This window comes from Lathamus discolor, chromosome 1 (assembly GCF_037157495.1).
Source record: "Lathamus discolor isolate bLatDis1 chromosome 1, bLatDis1.hap1, whole genome shotgun sequence".
NCBI classification, from domain to species: Eukaryota; Metazoa; Chordata; class Aves; order Psittaciformes; family Psittacidae; genus Lathamus; species Lathamus discolor.
The window spans coordinates 156254615-156278384 of record NC_088884.1 but is presented as its reverse complement, the minus strand read 5'-3'; the positions used below and the strand labels follow the sequence as shown (position 1 = coordinate 156278384).

Here is a 23770-nt window from a genome sequence, read left to right as displayed (position 1 = left end):
GAATGACAACCCACAAAAATACACTTGGAATGCTTCTGCATCATCTTTTACATTTGAAAATTAGAACTGTCATTTTAAAGTATTGCCTTGTTTTGTCTGAGTCTCAAAGCCCTTTGTAGTGTCACATACCAGAAAGCTCATACAGTTCCTTCCAGCAGCCTCTAATACTACCTTTAAACTAGAAATGAATCACATTAGCAAAATAAAGCAATCAGGATGCTAGCACATAGCCCACTAGGCAAGGAGAACCTCTTGTCTGGTATATTATGGCAGTTCAGTTGTTCCCACATCTAAGAGCTGTGGGAGAGATCATGCATCAAATGTGCCCTACATGTTTTTCTTGTTGGCTTCTTGACTAATGTCCTTACGTCAAAGATTCATTATTGTTTGTCATTTTGTCCTAGTGTGGCTGCCCTTTCCAATTCATATAATAATAAACTGTTTGGGGCCTCAGATTTCATTGCAGTCTTTAAAGGTGGTTCATACTAGAAGTTTATCTCATGTAGTAACAGATACTCATTGATTATTTATCATGACTGAAACTCTCTGTAAAGTTCAGAGCATTCCAGCTTTTTAAAGGGGTTATGAGGTAGGTTCCAATGGTGTGCCATGAGCATCTGACCCTCCGTTTTTCTGTTCTCTTGTGGTATTGCATGATCACGAGTGATGGATAAGAAACAGCCTGCATTAACAAGAATCCTGGAACTCACAGGTTTAGTTTATATCAGTTGTGTTCTCCAATATTAGGTTACAGTAGCAGTTAAGAGTCTTTTCCATAATTCCTGTCCAGCTTCTCCCTTCAATTTAATCTCCCCAGGGAGCACAGATTTCACCGACAAAGAATAGGTTTCCCACTGGAAAAGCAAACTCTTAAGTGAACCTTCTCATACTGTTGACTAAGTTAATATTTTCTCATAGCTCAGAGACTTCAGATTTTCTTTGCATTAACTGTTGACATTCACACATCAAGACCTTTTAACTAAATGCATGTGTCAGCAGAGAAACTGAGAGTTTAACATTGGAGAAGGTTACATTTTACTTGACAAGGGCCATTAATTTCTTAGGACTGCCCATATTTGATATTATTCAAAGTACATCAGCCCTACCAAAGGCACTGCTCTTCATTATTCAGGTTTTCCAATTACTTCAGAATGGTTGTACTTCTTTTTGGACACAATTTTCTTTCCAGAATACATTAATCATTATTAATTTTGTATCTCTATAGACTCTTAACGTGGCAGAACAAGAATTTGTGTTGGATACACTAGCTGGATGCATAAATTATAAATCCTTACTGGATGTAGTAGTCAGTGCCTTTTTTGTTCGGGATGGGAGATACTGCCTGATTGCTGAGCGTAACCTCTATATAGGTAAGGGGTGTTTTACCAATACCAAATGTGTTTACCACAAAACTTTAAAAAACATTATTTTACTAGTGTATTTCTTAATATTATATTACATTGGAAGCGCTGTCATTGTGCCCTGGGCAGTATGCAGTACAGGGCCTTTTCCAGTGGTCTTATGATGTAAAGCCTAAATCCGTTAATTGTTATATAGTCTGGAGTCTCACAGGTCTTAAGTGGAATTTTACCTACAAAAATTCTGCAGAATATGCCTGCAGACCAGGTAACATGCAAATGGAAAATCACATCAAAGGCTGGAAGAAGTATTTTGGAAGCTTAACCATCACTTTAAAAAATGTTCTTTAGTGATTTCCCTTTATTCTCTTCTATGCAACCTGGTACCTCTGGCATTCAGATATGAAGCTGTACAGTAAAGCCCTGACTGCTGAGGAACACAGCATGTCTCACAATATGAAGATTCAACTATCCCCATCCATACATGGGTTTCTTCATTACTGACCATCACAGTGACTTAAGTAGACTTCTGTCTGTCTCAATGAGTGAGGTCAATTATTTTCCTTTTATTAGTTACTTGGTTAGAATCAGTTACAACTATATCTGATAGTGTGAGCTAGCTAATCAAAGTGGTTACTACTCCCAAAGTTATTTCAGACATTGAGAAGTACATTAAAAAGTAATTTAAGAAATACTTTTGTGCTATGCATTTAGTACGGATACAATGAAGTCGATTTATTAAGTCCCTAAATAAGTTTGAATCACAAATTGCACTAGGTTCGCCAAGTCAGAAATGTTCTGAAGCTTTGTGGGTACTTTGAAAAATCCAGTCAATTTAATACAAAGTGGTTGAAAAATACAGAAAAAACACCCATATCTAATACATCTACTTCTTTATCTTTGAAAAGCTACTAACTTTTTATGCTAATTCTGGTTGCTTCTGTCAGATTCTGGAATGTTATAGAAATCTAAATCAAATAACAAATGAAAGGAAACATAAACTGTCAAGGATTAAATTAATAGTATACTGAATTTATTCTAAATGGTAATGTTTCATTGTCTCCATTTCTCCAGAGCCATGTTTTTCAGTGTCTGGGGCACATAAATTATAGCTTTAAGCTGAGTGTTGCTATAATTGGATTGTCAGGACTGGTCCACTCAAAAGCCTCCATTAATCATAGGCAGAGGGTAGGCCCCCGGAAAATTTTCCTTTATCAACAAGTTGAGAGTCTAAGGTCATTGGCTTACATTTTTTTAAGCTGCTTGTGATTCCCTTTGCCAAGCTGCATTGACACTTAACTGATCAAAGCTGCTTATAAAGGCTGTTGCTATGTGTTAGCAGATTTGGATTTAATAAAGCTTGTAGTAGATAAATGTATATTCTGCTAAGACTGCTTAAATACGTTGCTATGCTAAAGGACAAGATTGAAGCCTAATGATATACAGACCTGGCTGCAGAACATTGGTCAGAATTTACTGCTTTTATCATTACTGGTTAGTGGCAGCTAAAACTCTGCAGTACAACTGAAGCCTCATTGATCAAAGTGAATGTGGTCAAATGAAAGCTGATAGAGCTCATGAGCTTTACAGGTGTGCAAAAATCCCCCAGCACTGACTGTGCTTCTTCCTTTCTTCCCCTCTGCATACTTGCCAGTGGGGTTGCAAGAATCAGGTTTGGATATCCCAGTTTAAAACTTGGGTTTGTTCTAATTCAGAATGAAAACAAAGATTACACCACTTTCTGCAAAATGGTCACTTGCAAAACAAATACTAGGACATTTTATGTTTAATATTTTTGATACGTATAATTTCGGTATGTATAATAAAGTGTGATTTTGGAACAGAAGAATAAGAGCTATCCTCTCTAAAAGCATTAAAAACACAGTATGCTGAAAAATTCACTATCAAAACCTTCTTTCATGTCTCTTGTTCACATTAGATTTCCTAATAAGAAGCTTGCTTGCACCACCACAAGTTTTGGTGCACACTAAGAGCTGTTTCCAACAACATAATACTGTCAGAAACTTTTCAGCCACATCTTTCAGGAGCCATTTGACTCCTATTCGCCTTGCCTTGTTGCCAGAATAACTCAGAACTTCCCATATGGAATATACAGATACGTGCAAGCTAGCACTACTACCCAAAGAAACAAGCTGCCCTCGTTCTCATCCCTATGTCCTATCTTCTCTTGAGTTAGAACTTGTGTTTAGCAGCCATCCAGTGAACTGATCAAGGAATTGCTTCAGGTTAAATTCACAATCTGTTCTAACTTGGCTGTGTGGGTGACTGTACTTGCCCAAGAGAAGAAACACCGGGATGTAAAAGGAGGGAATGGGAACAAGCAATTAGGGCTTGACAGAGCTGCTTGATTTAGGTGAGATGTTGGCATAATAAATGACTGTGAAATCATGACAAGATCTTACCTCCAGCCTAACAGGATTCCAAATGCTGCTATGGTAGATTGCATAGTTTCGCAAACAGGTATTTTCAGGCATCAAAATCTAGGAATGACTTCAGATAACCACAATTGCTTTACATTTTTGTGTAAGTAAGTGGATAGATCCTCAGCCTTATAGAATTCCATAGAACTGTGTAGATTTGCACTCACTTGGATCTGAATCACAAAAGAGATAACTGATTTTATATATATACACATATATATTTATATAAGCTAATAATGAGCATAGGGTTAGCATTATATTATAACTTCATATTACAGTTTCTCATTGACAAGCATTATATTGCCCAGTTAGATAAACAGTATTGAAGACTATTTAAAATTAAGGTAACAGCCTAAATCCCAGAGTAGGCTGAGGACAGGGTACAGGTTTATTAGAATTTCCTGCTGCATTTTAAATGTCTGTATCTTTTGATAGTTATTTGTTACCTGGCTGCTTTTCAACTAGAAGAGCTCGGTTTCCAGCACTTCAGCAAAATTGTGAAATCTCTGGACACTGCAAAAATGCAAAAGGTAATGAAAGTACAAAACATTTTTTAAATATGGATGAATGATTTCTTCATTAAGTTTGATTAATCAGATCATTTTTGTCACGTTTCGGAATAATTTAAATTGAGAAGTGAGTTATTTCCTGTTTAAATTTGGAAATTAAATTAGTATTTTATCACAGAAACCTTCAGTTTCTATATTCATGCAGGAATTATCTCATATTCCATCAAGGATCAAGTTAAAATATATTTTATACAATCTGAGAAGGTAGAATAATCACATTATTTACGGTCATGTGATTTACAGCTGTCCCTCTTGTATGTATACTTGCTCTTCACTCTGCTTGCATTCTTTCTTTCACTTTAGGAAGGAGAAGATTTTTCCATATGCAGTGAATCACAGTTCCTGCTGATTAGTGTTCTTTTTCCCTGAACAACCCACTACCACTTCCATTATCAAGCCTATTGTCCTTCCAACACTTTTTCTCCTTCCCAAAAACACAAGTGCTCATTTGGAGCACCCCCCTTACAACAAATGTGCAATTGACCAAACCATTGCTGCCAAACAGAAAGCAAGGCAACAAAGGTCTGCCTGCCTTTCCCTCTCTGCAGTCACAAATCTGGGCTTTGTTCCACGACTTTTTTTGCTAATTTTCATGAAATCTGTAGAAATATAAATACCTCCAGCTTCTCTTTCTCTTTCCTATCTTAAAAGCTATGTTGTAAAAAGGGGCAGAGGGATAAACCGAGCAGCAATGTTTTCTTATAAAACCTGTTTTCACAGGAAAATGGGCTAAAAATGAAATTACTGGTGACACAGCACATGTAAACTTTGATCATCCAGATGTTTCAAAGAATAGTCAAAACATGGCATTTGAATAACTCATATGGAATTGAAGAGATAGGCAAGTTTTAGTAATTAATACTGGAAAGGCTGAGGTTTATCCTTACACTGATTACTCTGAATGTTCATGTGGATGCCGGTGTCTCTTTGATGAGTACGCTTTCTTTGTAATATGTGGGGATAGAGTAGGCTAGGTTGTCTGCGTAACATTTTTAGAAACACTCTATTCACTTTGTTTTGATGGGTTTACTATGGAATGGTTTTTACTAATTCCATTCAGAGACAAAAATGATACATTTCATTAACTGTTAGAAAGAACAGAGAGGTGTCTGGAAGAATTATCATAATCTGCTAGACAGACAAATCACTCTGTCTAAAATGCTCTCCCAGACCCTTCTTTAGTAAACATCTTAGATACAAGCCACTCGATTGGATGCATCTTGAGCTCATTCAGCTAGCAACATAATTTTCCCAGTTCATGCCAGTTATCTCTTGCTGATGCTGTTCACCTAGCTTTACATGGCTTAAGTGTCAGTGCCCTTATGTTCTGTTTTAGATCATTTCTCCTTCCTTGTCTGGAATAACTCTTCTGATAGGGAAGTGCTGCATTGTGCAAGGGTCTGCACCTGCTACCTTTTTTCCTGTAGATGGAACTTTGTTTGCTTAAGTATCTTATCAGATCCTTATCACCATGGTACCTAGCTCTTCTCTTGCATTAGAAGAGGTTCTTTGTCTCCAAAGTGATGCTAGATTATATTAATGCACCTGCAGCAGAAGATTTAGAAGCAGCATTTGGTCCCCCCCAGCAACAGAGACAAAAACAGCAGAAGGCAGATCTGCAGCCTTAGCAACAGAAGTTATCAGAAATTTGGGCTGCTCCTTCAGGATGCTGACCTGTAGATTTTGCCGGATGACTACTGTGTCCCAGTTCAATTGAGATGCAGAAAAATTATTCACATATATTTACCCAGAATAGGTTTACTTCAGTTAAAAAATATTTTTTTTTTCTGCACATCACAGGCTGAATGGAGTTTTCTTACTCATGCAGATATATCTTACTCAAGTGAGCAGCCTTTAGTCAAATGAAATTGACTTATGTGAGTAGATCTTTTGAAGGCCTGCGTGATGGAATCCATTCAAATCAAAGTCACAGTGTTTCCCTATGACTGATGCATACATTTTCATTTAGGCAGAATACCCAGGCAGAATAATAATGCTCCTTCACTCACACATGTTCATCTGCTTGAACAGAAAATCATAAGCTCTCATTCTGCAATATTAAGAATACATGCAAAAATCTTTATGGTTGTATAATTACAGAACCATAAGATAAAGCCCAATTTTGTAACTTTAGTGTGATTGTTCTTCTAAGAACTTAGCTATGTATTCCTAGCTGAAGCCTATTTTTCTGTTCTAGTATTCATACATGTTAGTCTTTTATCTTTGTTGTAAAACTTAAGGGTTCATTAGAGAAAATGCACTGTTGAAAAATAAATGTTGAAGTAAAAAGCTTTATGATTTCATAATTGCCTTGTAAAAAATGCAAAATAACCCATGTTTTCTTTCTAGCATTCAAGAACCTGTTTTGTTCCATTCCATGTTCTGATTGTTTCTAACAGCAGTAAAGTCCTTTCTAAAGAACTTCTGAGATCTGCTAAGGAAAATCACTATATAAGATCTGGGTATTGTAATTGCTATTATGATGAGGTAGGAATAGCAGGACATGATTAGGAAGAAGTAGGACAAGATCGGCCTCAGGGTGGACATGGGGTAAAAAAAGTCCCAGGTTGGGTCATACAGTAGCAGAAGGACCTGAGACTATGCTAGGACACTTTTCTCTAAACCTTTACCTCAGGATCCTCAACATAGTGTTGCCTGTTAGGATTTCTTCACAGAAAACCCTTCTTAAGAGCTTCTTGCCTTCCTCTGCATTTCTCTGTTGCAGTTGAAAGGTACAACCTCACAGGTGGCTGAGCTGGCATAGCTGAAGTTCTAAACTACAATAAGAGGGAAAGAATCAGGAGGTAAAGAGAGGAGTGGACAGAAGCCTCCTTGATTGCATTTGCTACTACAGCAAATAGCTGTGGGTGTATTCTCAAGTGGCTGACCTGTATGGAGAAACAGAACTGGCTGTTTCTTGCAGTTACTTCCTTAACTCCAGAGTCAAAAGCTTATGTTGTGAATATAAGGATTTCAGCTCTGCAAATTACTGCAGGGATGTAAAGATAGTACCAGATGAGGAAACTTCCAATTTTCTGTGTTTATTTGGAAATCTGTACAATCCCACTGTGTGAAAATACATTTAAAATATTAGCAGGGCATGATCAAATTCTTAAAAGCAAGGTATTCATTCAGCCCATCTGTAAAAATGCTTTACAAAGCAGCCTTTAGTTATACACACTTGTCTTACTACAGCCAGAGTACATTAAAATAGTAAGAATGGGTACAGTTAATTTCTGGTGTAATTCCACCCCTTCTAGAAGAGAAATTAATCTTAGTTACTATGCTCTGTGAGTTGTGAAACTCTTGAAACATCCAGGACAGAGGAGTAAGCACAATAATGCTGTTACCAAAATGACTGTCCCATGCCCTCTCCAAGGAGGCAGATGCTGGTAACATCCAAACAGAAATCTGAGTACGTCAAGTTTCATTTTGCTCCTGTAAATAAAGCAGTGGCTGCTGATGTTGGGGTTGTCACCTGTGTCACATGTGGCCGAAGACAAACCAGAAATACAAGGGATTTTTCCTAGCAATTAGGTTCCCAAAACACAAGTTTCTATTGTTAAGCAATGAGATGTGCTGTGGCTTCATGGATCTTATTCTACCGATATTTGCCATCTGTGATACACATTATCAAAACAAAGATTGTGGACTTTGGCTCAGGCAGACTCTGGTCAGAAGCACAATAGATGAAAATAAGACTAAATTTAAAGGTTAATTCCTTTAAAATGGTCACATCAGGACTATAGGCTTCAAGTAGAAGGCTTCCTACACCTGTTGAACACTGGCAGCAAATACCTTGAGTCAAATCTGAATTGTTTATAGGTGAATTATTCGCAAAGCTCTGAGCCACCTTGGGCCCAGCACCACCTGTGATGTAAGAAGCAACATGGTGGTACTCTAGAACTAAAAACTCAATACAACGACCTATATATGGTTCTGTGGAAACAAACCCAAGGCAGAGGTGAACTAACAAGCTCCACAGTCTCCATTTGGAGCTTCTCAAGTGACTGCACGCTGCTTTCCAGCATCTCTCATCATGTCAATATTATTTAGTGTGCTTTTTTTTCTGTTACTGGAGTTCTTTCAGCATGATCCTTGCTTGTACTTTCATTTCCAAGAATTTTAATGAAAAAGTTCAAGTTTGGCATTTATATTGCTGCAGATGACACAAACTGAATCTGAATGCTGTTTTCTAAGAGTTTGTTTCAAAAGGCCATTTGAACTGTTCAAGTTTTAAAGCAAGGCTCTTGACCTTCTGGTGAACTCCAGTGGGAAATGAAAGTTCAAATGTTAGTTGCTATTTTGCCAGCATGTAGAGCCCTACAATATGTAAGTTTGCCAAATTTTAGTCTTCTAGTTTAATGGGAATATGCCAGTTAATTATATTTCAACAAAAGAAAAAAACATACCGTACAGCAGTTACAGTGTGCTCAGCAGTTCTCCTTGCCCAGTTCTCAGGGAGCTGAAGGGAATTTAAGTAATACAGGTGCAGTGCCAGGCCTGACATGTTTCTGGGCACCAGGGATCATCTAGCTATAGATAATCAGGAGTTGATTGTAGGTGTAGTAGACTCTGGAACTCTATTGTATAATTACACTAAAATCAGTGTATTTCAGTAGAAATTAATTTTGAATAAAACCTTTTGTTTTACAATGTTTGAAGCAAATGAAAGGCATCAACACAACCCCATGTTTTGGCCCCTAGATTTTTTTAGGTCGCTAATAATAGTATCTCTTTGTGTTTGACGAAACAGGGCTGAAAGACATGGGGCTGTTCTAACAGAAATAAGGAGAACCTACAAATGCTGCGCACCTGTGATTGTAATTACAGAGTAAAATACACGCAAGCTTTTCAGCGGTGTTTGTAGTAAAAGCAACTATCTTTTTGTAGTCTTACATACACCATACCCTCAGTATCCATGTTTAAAAGAAACCACTTCTTAGTTTCTTAGATTCTTCTTCAATCCCTTGTATCTGAACACGTGGATAAAAGATGAATGGAGTCGGTTCTACAGTTCACTGTATGTAAAGGAGAACTGGATTGATCCACTGCTGAGGTAAGCAACACTTAAGTAGCCTGTGGCTACCTCAGAGTTTAAAAGCTGGGAAAGCTGCCTTTGAAAGCTCAATTTGCTGTTAGTTTCTCCTATTGAAGTCACTCAGAACACTCCTTGTCTTCCACAGACTGTACTAATCCCTTTTACTTACCCAGAGGCAAGGTTCTGCTACAGAAAAGCCCTTTCAGAGCTGTTGTGCATTTGCTCCTCAGTGCCCCTGGACAGATCAAACATCATATTCTGATTAAAAAAAATAAAACAGAAGATTACAATTATCATAGAGTTGGACTCATGCCTCATAAATCACTTCAACATTTGTATGATATTAAGCATTTAAAAAATGATGTTTGACTTCCCTGAGTTTGGCTTTGTGCACAGACTTGTTTCTGGCAATGGTCATGTAATCCCTTCTGAAAAAATCAGATAAGCAAGTAAACAAGTATTTTAAAATTATTACTTATTTACGCAATTGCAGCATCATTTAACAGGTAAATGCCCTGAGGTGCCAGGTGTGTCCCCACATTGGTTAGGTGGTGAGACAGGAGCTGAAATACCTTTGCCAAACTGGAACACTTCATGTAGAGAAAGTAGCTCTGCAGTAGCTGCAGTAGCTCTGCAGCCTATTGGGTCACTTTTTCACTCTAATTTTTACCCAGGACAAATGAATTAGGGCTGGCATTGGTACACCAATGTGGCTTCAGTCACTCATCCTCCTCACTGCCTTGTAGATTAACCCAGATGATGACAAACACTGTCAGTCAAAAATACACTACAAACAGTGTCAGCTGAAAAAGAGTTGCACCTAGTTCTGTCATATCCAAGTCAGTAGAAAGAATCCTTTCATCCTATGTAGGATATGCCAGATTAGCAAATGTATAGTATGGATTTGGCTTGTGATACTCCATATTCCACTGAATTCTGCAGGCACTGCAAGGATAAATCTGAAGTCAGAATATTACTCGGTATATTCCATCATAGTGATCTAATTATAATCTATGCTTACAGTAGTATACAGACAGAGATGTGTAGATAGACATATACCCACATATCCACACAGGTTTTATATCTACATATGCAGGCAGGAAGGGGCTTAATCTATTGCTTGTTTCATCAACACCAAGCTTTCTGGAGCTGTCCTTCACTGTCAATTGCCTTCAACATAATGAACACGTGTTTTGCCTAAACTAGTAAATATAAGTTATACAAGAATGTTAAAGGCCATATTTGGTTACTGGATTCAAAACTTCCTTCAGGGGTTGAGGATGCATTGATCAGTTTAATCAGTTTGATAGCTTAAATTCTTTTAAGTATGTCTTTGTATTCCTTGTTTGAATGTCAATGAGGTTAATATAATTATTTTAGTGGGCTGCATTATTTGCAGAAGTTACTTGCAAGCCTCATCCCATAATGACAGTACGATCGCAGGTAACAGCCACTTAACTGAGTTACTGTAGATTTGCATTGTCAGCTGCTCTTTAAGTTCTTGGAAAGCTCTGTTGCGTATCTAATACTTAAGGATAGAACACATACAGGGGAGGAAAAACTGCCATGAAGCTGTCACCATAAGTAGCCCTCTGATAACTTGTGTCTTTGAATTCTGCCCCTTCCTGCCATTCACTGGAAAAAGTCTGAACCTTCATACAAGCCAAAATCCAGCCACAGAGAAATCAAAATCATCTTGACTGTCCCACAGGGTTCACTGAGAGTTCATTTGCTAATTCACCAAACTCCTTACATCTTGCTATTTTTTTACTAGAACTGCCTATGTTTTGAGACTGATTTATGTGTGCTCTGTCGTTGGTAGACGTGGCAATACTCAGACCACTGTTCATATTCTCTTCTAAGTATGTTAAGTGTGTACTTGGCTTATGGCAGCTGCTTTTCTGATTCAGTCTGGAACTGCTGCAAAATGATAGTTGCTTATTGAGTAGAAACTGGCTATTTCACATTAGTCGTCTATCAAGTGATGAGGTAACACAGTCCAACTAAATAATGAGTACACATTCACAGGTCAATTCTATTTAAATTCAGTGTCTGAAAGCATTACAGGATTCGCACCAATGCCAACCTCACCTACTGCATGTAAGTTTTTATGAAAGAAAAAATGAAATAAACTTGAAAAATCTGTTTTTATTTGAAGATGGCAGCCAAAAGTACAGCAACTGATTGAGCAGCTCACAGATAAGTTAAGTAACCGCACCACCCCTGTCAAGACTTCAACGGTCACTCAGCCAAAGGAATTCAATTTGACGGTACCCAAACCACGTGCCATTCCCATACCTCTGCCGATACCAGTACTGGAAAAAGGGCTGCCTGTGAGTTTTTTATGCATTAAGAGATACTAAGTTTTACATATGCTTGTGCACAAATGATGATAGGGGAGTTAATAGTCTCTTTTAAAGTAATTATACAAAATCTACAGTCTTTGACAGATCAATACGGATTTTTGTAATGTTCTGTGTTATTGAAGGTCAGGTTTTTAAAACCAACCAAACTAATTCTTTTTATTTCAGTGAATGCTTTGTAAGAAAGGAAAGGGAAAAGGTTGGTTCCCATAGTTGTTTTGTGACTTTTGGAGGTAGAACTACACAATGGGTACAAACTGATGACAGCATTGATACAAGCGTTTCTGGTAGTCCTTGGATTTGTAAGTGTTTGCTTTGAATAATGAACTGAAGCAAGTAAGAAAAGAACATTCAAGTGATACTTTTTTATAAACTTACATGTTTTGTAGATGAACTCTCATTAAGATAATGGCAAGGCAATTTCACTGGAGGTGAGATGGACTTGAGGTTTGCAGCTCCTCCTTGAGTGTGGAATTTTATTCCTATTTGTATTAATGATGAATCTCTAAAATTAAAGTTTTCCAGTTTAAATGTATTGCTCGCATATAAATGAGACTAGATTTATCTTTGAAATGCTAAGCTTTTATTTTACTCATTGTCTAAGATTGCGAATCAGTTACAGTGATACAGATCAGAGACACACAACTGGCTTTAAGTTAGCTCACTGCGACAAGGCAAACAGGACTTTGGGATCAAGCTGCTATGACTAACTTAATAAAGACTCCAAAATCATCTATATTTAAATGCAGTGGGAAGTGAGTTTGGAAGTCATACTTTTGGACATTATCTGCCACCCTGTATTAGCACTTCAGGTTTTAAATAATACATGTGTTGAATGCTCTCAGAAACCATTTACATGCTAGGATGGCAGAGCAATTTAATGATACTCTGTTATACAGTTAATGGGATTTTATACTGAAACAGCTTAATACCAGGCTCTGAAAAACTGCATTTAATAACTACTTAATCAGTATAGGAATGAGTCACATTGCTGTCATTTTAGTACCTTTATGCTGTGCAGCGCCTCTAAGAATACATTTGCTTTAATGCAGATGCATTTACAGAAGTTCATTTGTGTTGTTAGGATTATGCTAAATTTGGTTTACATTCTGACCAAGCCTGCAAATTTAAAAGCTTGTGTGAATCTAAACTATTAGTGCAGTAGTGACATATGTTGTGCTCATCTCTGTACCCATCTCAGCAAATTAAGCTTCACTTTAATTTGCCATACTGTTGCCAGTATCTCCATTTTAGATGCTGAAATGAATGGAGACTGAAAAGAGAGCCCAGATGGCAAGAAAGAGTTAGTGAAATGAGAGCAGGCCATAGTTTTGGCTAATGTATGGTGAAGAGTTGTAACTGAAAGGAACACACAGAAATAAACCTCCTTCAGATTGCATCCCATAATCTACAGAAATGTTCTCAACCATTTTCTGACAAAGTTGTTTGTTTTATGAGATACCCATTTTTTCTCACAGTTCTCATGCATCTGTCAAAGAGCTTGTCATGTGGTATATTAGCAGGGACTATTGTGACTGTAGTCTCAATAACTACAGGCATAGTTACTGCTCAACTTTGAAAGAGCTGTATGAATTCCTGTGGAGGCGTCTGGATTTTGAGCAATGCCTACTGATAAGTTATTGCATCCCTATGGTGATATGAGTTCATTCTGATTAACAGGATTATTCTTTTAGGTATTTCTTTCTGCTAGGTTGCATTATATTTTCTAGTAGAGATAAAATGAGATGCAAGATGAGATGTACACCATACTTTGAGTTCAGGAGGTGGGGTAGTACTTCTGGCCTGTTCCTCTGGTGAAGGAACCTGTGTTCCTTCCTTCACCAGTGAGGATGAGAGATGTGAGATACTGCAGAAGGCAAGGTAGTTGTCTTAGTGATCTGTATTGAGATGGGACTCTCTGTTGACTTTGGGAAGTTTCCTTGGAGTAACACAGACCTAGAAGGATGATCGTTCATCAGCATAAACGTTCCTTAGCAATGGAGGACACTAAGTGATAAGGAAATACACTTTAATTTTTTAATTAAATTAAATTAAATTAAATTAAATTAAATTAAATTAATTTTTTTAATTTTTTAATTTAATAATTAAACATTTCACTCCAAATATTTGGTCTAAAGATTATAAATGCTTCTCTCCACTGTCCTTTGCACACAAGGACATGGATACACACACAAGCATGCACATATATATACACACCTTCATAAATACACAAATACAAATTAACGTGTTTCAGATTGAAGTTTGCAAAGGAAACAAATGGAGACAGATGCTCAAACCTGATAACATGCAAAATAATCTGGACACATTTAACTTCCTTGGATCTTGGCCTTGGGTTACAAATAAAATCCATTCTTTTAATATCACCACTGTATTAGAATAATAAGATTCTGCAATTCTTTTATTTTTAGATTTTCTGTAAACCAATCATCTAGTTAAAAGGAAAAAAAAAAAAGAGCTGCAGTGAGATGTTATTGCAACACCCTTCAGTCAAATTTAGTGTATTTTTTGATACAGCCCTTATTATTTCAGCTGTGCTTCGTAAGTGGAGTTGCTGGTTGTTCAAAGTAATTAAATGGGTGAATTCATTTGGACAATACAGAAGATTTTGTTTGCAGATACACAGACCCAACAATATATTTATGATCCTGTTACGGATAAAAATAAAAGCTCTTAATACAATAGCATTGCATTAGTTTGCTCTTCTTTATCTTATGACAACAACTTTAGACAAAATAAAAGAGCAGAAACTACCAAAGTTCAGAGTGATTATTTATTTAGGTCTTCCTTAAACTTCTTGTGGTACCTACTCCCTAAATAAACCTCTAGTAAAGGACATCCAGAAAGCAAAGGGAGCCTGACCACTGGCTGGAGAATAAAAGCAAGGTTGGTGCCTCTTACTCCCAGACCCCCTTTTTTCACATTAGGATGAAGTAGGAACAGTTTGGGCTTTTTGATATCTCTATTGCTGGCATTTTCAATTTACTTACAGTGACTGATCCTCTTCCAGCAAGTGGGTAATTGCTGTATTGTCTATCTGCCTGCCTGATTGGTACTCATCACTGTGGTACCTGAGGGCTAAACTACAAGGCTAAGATCATTTTTGAAACAGAGCTGATTGGAAAGTCTCCTCCTTAAATTACTTGGAATAAGCAGAGCAGTTTCTGAGGAGGGATCTTCAGTTTACACTGGCAGATGAGCACAGTTTTGCAGGTAAAGCACATGACTAGGAAGAAGAGCAAAATAAACCAATACTCACTGCCTGTGCAACCCTTTCAAATCCTCTGGGCTTTAATTTCTCCATCCATAAAAGCATAATAAAAATTCTTAGATACTGCTGGGAAATGCTTTTGGTCCTACCTCACTTAAAAAGCTCACAAAAATACTTGAGGAGTCTCACCAGTGCATTTAATTGCTAGCTTCTTTCTGTTTGCACATTTATTTTGTCTTTAGATAATGATGTCAAATAGCAAAGGCAATGGAAAGTACATCACATTCATAAGAATTTCAAAGCATAGTTCTTTATATAGTCCAATAAATCTAGATGGGATCCCCATGTTCCTCCAGTACAGTACACACTATAGATTTTTCCCATTAATTCTTGAATTAATTCTGTAATTTCTAATTGAGATATGACATTTTTAGCACGATAAATATTTAAGCAGATGTCCAGTAAAGTGACAGACTATCCCACCCACATGGGTGGGTGAAGTATTACATTGGACAGGACTGAAAAGTCTGGGTAGTCCCAGCTAACTGGAATCTGTCCATGTCTTCTACACTGGCACTGATAGAAAAAATCAGTAATTAAAAAATAACTGCAGCCCTTCTACAGTAAAAGTGAATGTGTTTTTTTCCTGTAAGAATGTGTCACTTGGAATATCTGTACCGCATATTGTAGAGATTTTTGCCTTTTAATATAGGTTCCTCCAAGCACCTACAAACCTCCAAAGGAAAAAAAGCAACTAGAGCAAATCAGAACCCAGAATCGCCAAAAAGCAGAAGTAAGTGTATTATGTTCTTGTTCTGGTCTTTAATTTCTTCTAAACTGTTTCTTCTGCAATGTTCCATCTTCACAAGTCTTAGAACTTCAACTGAAACGTATTTGCTTTTGCACCTAATAGCTCCTGGCTCTTTCTCTAGAGACATGAAGTTTGTATCCTGTATTCTTTCACCCCTTTCCCATCTTCTTTATTTTATTAATAATTGTTCTTTTATTCACAAGTACTATTTGAGAAATTATACAAGTAGCCATGTAAGGTAGCAGAAACACAATTACTCTCTTCTCTTCACAAGCTTGAAATAGTTTAATGGCTCTTTTACTCCCACAGGATGTGGATATTTAAGGTATTCACTTAATAATTAAGGCTTCGAAATACAAACAATGTTCAATATTTTTGTTTGTTTTCTGTAGTAACTGATGAATGCCCACGTTATCATCTACTGTTTTAAACTACCAGCAGATTCTAACTTTTTTTTCGTGCAGACTCCATACTCTTTCTATCAGCAGGCTGAGTGAGTGGGAAGCATGCATGATTTGTAAAGAAGAAGAATACATGGTCTGTGTGTTAGGAGGGCAGGAGAAGGGAGGGCCTAGAAAAACAAAGAAACAGATCTAGTTATTTGATCCAAACTTTGATATGAATCCTGTCCAATGAGTTAGCTCCTACCATAGTTAAAGCAGATTGTTGTCATCTTCTCCTTGGAAGGGAATTAATTAAATGTCAATTTCCACTTTCTTCCTTCCTCCCAGCACTGCAGTCATCATATCCAATCGAAGAGCAGTATAAATTTGACAAAGGCATGCTACTTCTTTTTATCTGCACTTGCCTACCCCCATTCTGAAAACACCTTACTCGAGCTTTCACTAGCCAGTACAAGTTCATTTATCACTGCTCTGGGCTCTCCTCATGTCCTTGTGAAAGGAGCACTGGATTGTGCTATTAAACCATAATAAATGCTTTGATATGGGATAGATCCTAGGGGGATACACTTTGCATTCCTTTTGCTGGCCCATCACATTACTTATGCTTAGTATTTTGTTATAAAACAATACAACTTTATTTTTTGCCCTTTTATTATTTCCATATTGTGGGTAAAACACACACCTATTTGTCTGTGTGCTTATTTGTATATACAAACTTTCTAGAAAAACTGGCAAGGAAAAGCAAGATATCACAGTGCTTATATTGTCAAAAATCTATGACAACTATAAAATCACTTAAACCACCAGCCACATTCTTCAGTAGAGAAAGTGCATGAATACAAGGAACAAAGGAAAACCACCATAGAAATTATAGATGCAATAACAGCAGTTTTTGTTGCCTCCGGAATGTTACAAAAGGCATCCAAAGCATTCACAAAGGTCAGTTCCCTAGACTGTTTGCTAAACAAGCTGAAATGTTGGGTCCTAAAAGAAATATGCATTAAAAAATGCCCTTTGTTTCATAGCATTTTTGCAGAAGATATAGCTGTCACTATATCATCTCTGAGCATCTATAAGGAGTGAGAACACTGGAAACTGTACTCCAGACACTTATAGAAGCACTGATGTTATGGGCAGCTCCTGTCCAGAAAGCCACTAGAAAATCTATGTGTTTCATAGCTAGATTAGAGATTTGGATTATAACCAAAAGGAATATCCCAAAACTAGAAATGTGGCTGCCCATACTCCCCACTTTAAACTGACCAGTAGGATTACTGCTAGGGGTATGCCTACTGGAGCAACCCTCAGTGTTCAGATCCCCCATTCATGATCTTCGTTGTTTGTTAGCTATGTGGAATTAATTACTACCTATGGTACTCATAACTTGGTACTCATGTGCCACAGATAATTATGAGGTTGAATTCTAGATGAGCAACATGTTTCATATATGCAGACCTGTCAAAGATGTGATGCAAAGATACAACCAGGCAGAACTATGTAGAAAATTAAGACGTGCCCACTTCCAAGTCTTTAGTCAAGAATGAAAATACTAGATCAAGCTTTCATTCCTTGCCAACAAGTTAATATACTGAGTTGCAAGGCTTTTTGAAACAGAAAATTCTTACTACAGAATTTACATGTACCATGCTTTTTAAGCTAACTGCTTTCATTTTAGGATCTGCTCCTGAAAGCAAATGCTGACCGGTTCAAGTGTGCAATCACGAAGTCTGAAAAGGCAGAGGTATGCTACAAAATACTTTATTGCCTAAAAATTTACCAGCATGAAGATGAAAAATGACTGGAGTATTTAAAGATACCTCAAAGTATTCAAAAATTTTTGTTTATTTGGGGTTAGGAATTATGTACTTATCATTTATAGTTGTACTGTCATTTCACATCCATTTACTAACATTTGCCTCTTCGGGTGCATAATGCACAACCCCTTTTCTTATACTTCTTGTGCTGCTTTATTAGTCTCCGAATTTGAGAAAAGCAGCCTTCCTGTGATGCCCCTCCCAACAAGTCCCCACACTGGCCATTTTTCTCTAAACCCACATATTATTTTTCCATTAACTTTTATGCCACAAAGCAGACAAGCTGTGGGAATAATGGTCCCATTCATACAGAGTTCTTGCTTTGGTTGATTCCCAGTTCACAAGTATGTCACCAAACTGTGCGTGTAATATATTCATGTATATTCATTTCAGCATCACATCTGCATATTCTATTCACTGTGTTCATCCCCATGGTACCAGACACTTCTACATCAGTATCTATAGCCAACACCATAAAATTAAATTAATAACCATCAGTAGAATTCTACCACTATTTAATATTTTCACAAAGTGTGCTTTGACACTCTAGTTTGTCTTCCCAATACCTATTTCAGTTGAGCTGAATATTTTAATATAGATAGGTAATATTCTGTAGTCAAAAAAAAGCATTGCTGTTACTTTTTTAGCATTATTTTAGACAATAAATTTTAGTCAACTTTTGGATTTACCATTGTATGGTCATTTGGTTCAAAATATTCCCTCTAAGTTGGAAATACGTAGTAAGTTTTTGTGGATATAGAAATTCCAAAATAAGTCCCTTATGATAATATTTGTTACTCCAGATTAATATTCTAGGTGAATATTCAAGAATGATTTTTTGGTAAATATCCAATATTTTTCGCTGTGTACTTGAAAATCTGTCTCTGAAATGAATTAATGTATTTTTTGGTTTGAACTGCAGAACACTCAGTATGAAGACAGTATGAAGAGTAAACTTCAGGCTCGAAAGGTCCAAAGGAAGGTGAGTAACCTCTAAGGTACTGTTGTCAGATGTACTTGAAAACTTCTGAGTGAAAAACATACAAATTCTGTGGTGCTGCAAACACTACTGGAATCCATATTTTTACACTGTAGCCAGGACCATGGGAATCATGGAGTCTGCGGCTCAAAGAGTTTGGCCTATGCACTATTAACAATCCAAAAGATATGGTCAGGGAGCAACGAGTGTGTGGCAACTCCAGGAGGTAAGAGAAACAAGGAGCAAAGGTGATGAAAGCACAGGCAGTGTTCTCACCAACCAGGCCAAAGCATCTGAACATTACAAGGTTGGTGGTAAAGCCAGGTTCTGCTGAGAGCAAGTCATCATTAGACAAGCATGTTAAAATGTCAGGTCTGGGGCCACCCAGGAAGTCCAGTCAGGAGGCAAGGCTTCAACAGCAACCCAAGTCCATGACAGCAGGAGTCAGAGGTGGAGACTACCAAGAGCAGAATTACTTCCAGCAAAAGGGAAAAGACCGAAGCCCATAACTGAGCGTAAGTGGGCCTCCCAGACAAGTGAGCAGAAGGTGTGAAGGGAGGTGCTAAGTGTGGCTGGTCAGGGCAACTAAGACATACTGGCTCCCTGAGGGGCCTGACAGGTAAGTCATGTGCAGTTGAATGACTCCACATGTAACCGTATTGCCTTAACAGTGTCCTTAACTGCAAAGGGAGATTTAATGTAAAATGGTAAGGACTGAGAATAGTCCACAGAAAAAAACAAAGCAAAGCAAAACAAAACAAACAACCCCCCCAAAAAACACAAGAATTGTAAACCCCCGGTTTAAGAGCTCAGCATAGGGACAGAAGAATATTGTGTCCATAAATCACTGCTTCAGAATGATATCCCAGAGGATGCTGAGTAGACATTCCAGGTAATGACTGCCTGATGCACAATGTACAATCAGTGTGGATGTTTGTCTTGTTTCCTTTAGACACACACTGAAGTCATAAAATCCACTATACTGATTGCTGCTTTGCTAGAATTTCCAAGAGTCAAAGAATTGTAAGTATGGAAAATAGGCTGTTCAGCCTTACTGCTACAACACATGAAAAGTGAAGTTGGTATTTCTGCAATAACTGCTAGAGTCTTCAGTCTTACATCATTCACCTTACATTTGTTCATATGTAGAATAATTTAATGTAGAAGCTGCCCTTGTGACCTCAAATATCTTCTAAGCAGGTCTACCTACTCTTTACAACTATGTATTTAGGTACGGCTCACACACACTTTGGTAAGACTGATGCCCTGTTTGGGGAATTGGACATCTGGCAACTGTTTCTAAAGCATATCTGGCACTAATAATATACTGAAGTTATCTTTAATAACAGTATCACTGACTCAGTCACCTTGCCTAGAATCCAGCAGCACTAAAATTATAGGAAAGCAGTAAGATCCCAGTGCCCTCTGCACTTGAAAGAAGGGGGAGAGCGGGGAGGAACAAACCAGGAAACACTTGCATAGTTAACCCAAATACACGTGACCTATAGTTATGTGGGCTTAGTTCAAGACTATGTATATCCCGCTTCCTTTTCTGATAATGTAAAGTACTGAAACCTTAGTTGGGGCTAATGAAGGTCAAGCCACCTCCTAACTGCATAAAGGAAAGTATGGGTCTGGCATATTACGGCATTGATCAGGGCCAGTTCTAACAGCTGCTAGTATCTCCTCTAGGAGCATAGTCAGTTTTATCTCATCTGAACACATCTGCCTTAAAAGTTGGTTAGGTGATATCCAAGATGCTGCTGTAACTCCCAAGCTGAGACAGGCATATTGTTACTGACTTTTAAAATACTTCTTATTCCTGTTACCTTCCTGCCTATGCAACTCTGTGAGTAGACAAATCCTAAGAGGAAGGTTTGTCCAAGATGTATAAATAGTATCATAATGTGTCCTGAAATGAATGGAATTATATAATGTTTTCATCAACTAGTAGTTTCCATTCCTCTTTTTATAACATCCACAGTGTATTAAATATATTTTTTCATTTCAGACACATCTATTATGTGCAGCAGCAATTAGTTCTCATTGCTGTTACAAAACATCTATTCATCCTTCTCACTGGAAGAATGAGACAGTACAAATGCATCATCACTGTCTCAATCTGCCTTTTGCTCACATCAGGCCTTGCTCTTTACATATTTATTACTATTGGTGAGCTATTGTGTGTTCATTATGTGGCAATAGTGAATACAGTTTTTTTCCACAAGAATTCCAGAGTTCTGCCATTTTCCTGACTAATTCCATATGCTCGTTTTGAAAAAAAAAAAAAAAAAGAAGATATCTCACTACAGGAAAAGATGGAGTAAAATGCAAAACTTCTTTGATACAACATGACATAAAAGAATCTATTCAGTTATTTTACTTATACCTGTCTTCGTATGTTTTGGGAGTCCGAGTTATTTTGACTATCTGGGCTGTCATATTTCATTCATTGCCATACGCTCATATTTCTGTTTAACAAACTGGGAAACTGAAGTTAAAGGTATATCCATAATCATTCTTTGTTCTGTTCTCTATCCAAGTTATGGTTAGTAAATAAACAACATGAAATTTGTTTACACAGGTAATTGCCAAAAATACAAACATTTCTATGTGTGTCAGAGAAAATGTCTACTCTGAGTAGGTATTTTATACACAGGATGGTGGGTAGAATACAGTCTGGGAAGAGATTATTTATGTAATTCAGGAGGCTTTGAGAAGAACTGAGTAGACCAAAAGGAAGAACATCATTAGGCATTAAGAACAGTAAGTATAGCGAGTCAAACACAAGAAATGAAATACAGTTGTTTGAGTTCTTTTCCTAAATTATTCCAGTTATCATATTTTGTTCAAAACAGACAGGTAATTAATTCTTGTCCATTAAAATGTGCCATCTCTCTGAAAAACACAGTAATTCTACTTAGTTAATTTCTAGGTGATAGCATATGCTTGTTATCTTCAACCTACCTAAGTAATATCAATTATAAAACATCCTTTTTCCAGTTAGCTTGTGTATTTTAGGTGAGTGTAGTACATATTTGTGCATACAATATTTGCAGTATATAGCTTGAGTGATTCTGTGCTCTGTTTCTCAACCACTCATTAAGCTGTTAATTTGGGATTTAAATACGTTTGGATTCTGAACACATAACTTCTCTGGATTTAGGTCAAACGTGTCATGACGGAGCTTTGTTTTCTGCAGAAATTATCCCAGTTCTTATCCCACCAGCATTGTTTTGCCTCCATTCAAATCAGGTCTCTTAAAAAGTCTATCTGCAAAGGTGATATATTTTTTTCCGAACACCTGACCTGTACAGGGAACATTTTTAACTGTTAGAGCAGTTGTTCCCTTCCTCCCTCAGTATTTAGAGGTTGTCTTGGAGTTAGTCCTAAGGCAACTCTGAGGAACTGAAAAGCAGCCACAGGATCTAGTCCAACTTACACCATGAAGCCTGAAAGTAACCGAGAACTGTACTTCACCTCTACTAGCTAGAAAAATGGATACAGCAATTGGTGATGCCAGTTGTCTTAGAAATAGTATTTTGAAGTTCTAATAGTGATTAGAGACCTTGCTATGAAAAGTACTGCTTATGTTTGACTTTAATGGTTTTGGCTAACCTACCCTCCTTCAAAGAAGCAGTTTATTTTCTCTGTCCAAAAGCAGATGGAATCCCTGCTCACTATGTATATGAGCACTGAAAGAACTGAAAGGAAGTGAACACATTCTATGGGATTTGACATGGTCCAAGAGTGATTACAAATTTATAATCCACTTGGGGGACTTTGCTGATTTCATAAGCAGCTTGAGTGGTTTATGAACAGCATGCAATTTCATTGTGAATGTCAGACTGATGCTAGATGAATGCTTTAAGCAAAATTTATGCTATCTTAGGTCAATTTATTTAACCCATTGAAATGTTTTTATACTCTGTTTTACGGTTTACATTACTAACTATGGTATATACATTCCCTTTCCTGACAGATTGACAATATACCTATTAAATTAAATGCTGCAGCTATTTTAAGAGAGGGTGCCCTCTATCAGCGGAAAATGGAACAGGAGCTCAAGAGGTATAAGCACACTTTTCTCATTACTTTTCAAATCCCTGGATAGAAAATAATTGACCACATTAAAAATAATTTAGTAAATTCCAGGTAAACTAAAATAATGGATCTGTTGTTAGGCATTAGGAAGCTATTCTAGAACACAGCTGAAATATAAAGAAAGAAGTGGAATGAAATGAAAGTCTACATTAAAGTCACTGTTCTACTGCAGATGATGTGCAGTGGGGCTGTGTTCTCATTTAGCACTCTGGCTAGTGTCCACCTGCAAATTCCAATAAGCATCACTTGTTGTATTTATTCCCATTCTCCAGAATAAATTATGGCCAAAATACGCATCTATTTCTCTGTCCATTATGAAATGCATATATACATTAAGCCAAACCATTTCATATATCTCAATTTTCTTCAATGGTTTCAGGTCAACTACATAACAAATTTGATACTTGAATTTGTTTATATGTATATAAGAATACCTGTCAAATTGTGTCACAGTGAGATTGTAGGATTAAGAGTGTGATGCTGCACAAGATAAGCGAGGTGTTGAGGGTGGCAGCAAAGCAGGTAAGGACAATGTCCTCACTGAGCAGCTCAGTTCCATAGTTCCCTGGCAAGACAGCAGAGCAGATTCAGTGACAGACAGAAGGGTCAACCAATGGTCCAGTGATTGCTGTATGAGTCCATACTGATGAGTCAGGG

The 23770-nt window shown here is 37.3% G+C and overlaps 1 protein-coding gene across 1 annotated transcript in view; it reads left to right on the top strand.

Annotated features, from left to right (window-relative positions):
* Positions 1–23770, top strand: part of CFAP99 (cilia and flagella associated protein 99) — a 53078-nt gene that overhangs the window by 10057 nt on the left and 19251 nt on the right. Inside the window, exons 3-10 of the mRNA XM_065660611.1 lie at positions 1226–1370; positions 4235–4329; positions 9315–9427; positions 11568–11742; positions 15714–15794; positions 17892–17957; positions 18953–19012; positions 22992–23080. Coding sequence (XP_065516683.1) covers positions 1226–1370; positions 4235–4329; positions 9315–9427; positions 11568–11742; positions 15714–15794; positions 17892–17957; positions 18953–19012; positions 22992–23080 — 824 coding nt within the window. The remainder of the gene's footprint in view (positions 1–1225; positions 1371–4234; positions 4330–9314; positions 9428–11567; positions 11743–15713; positions 15795–17891; positions 17958–18952; positions 19013–22991; positions 23081–23770) is intronic.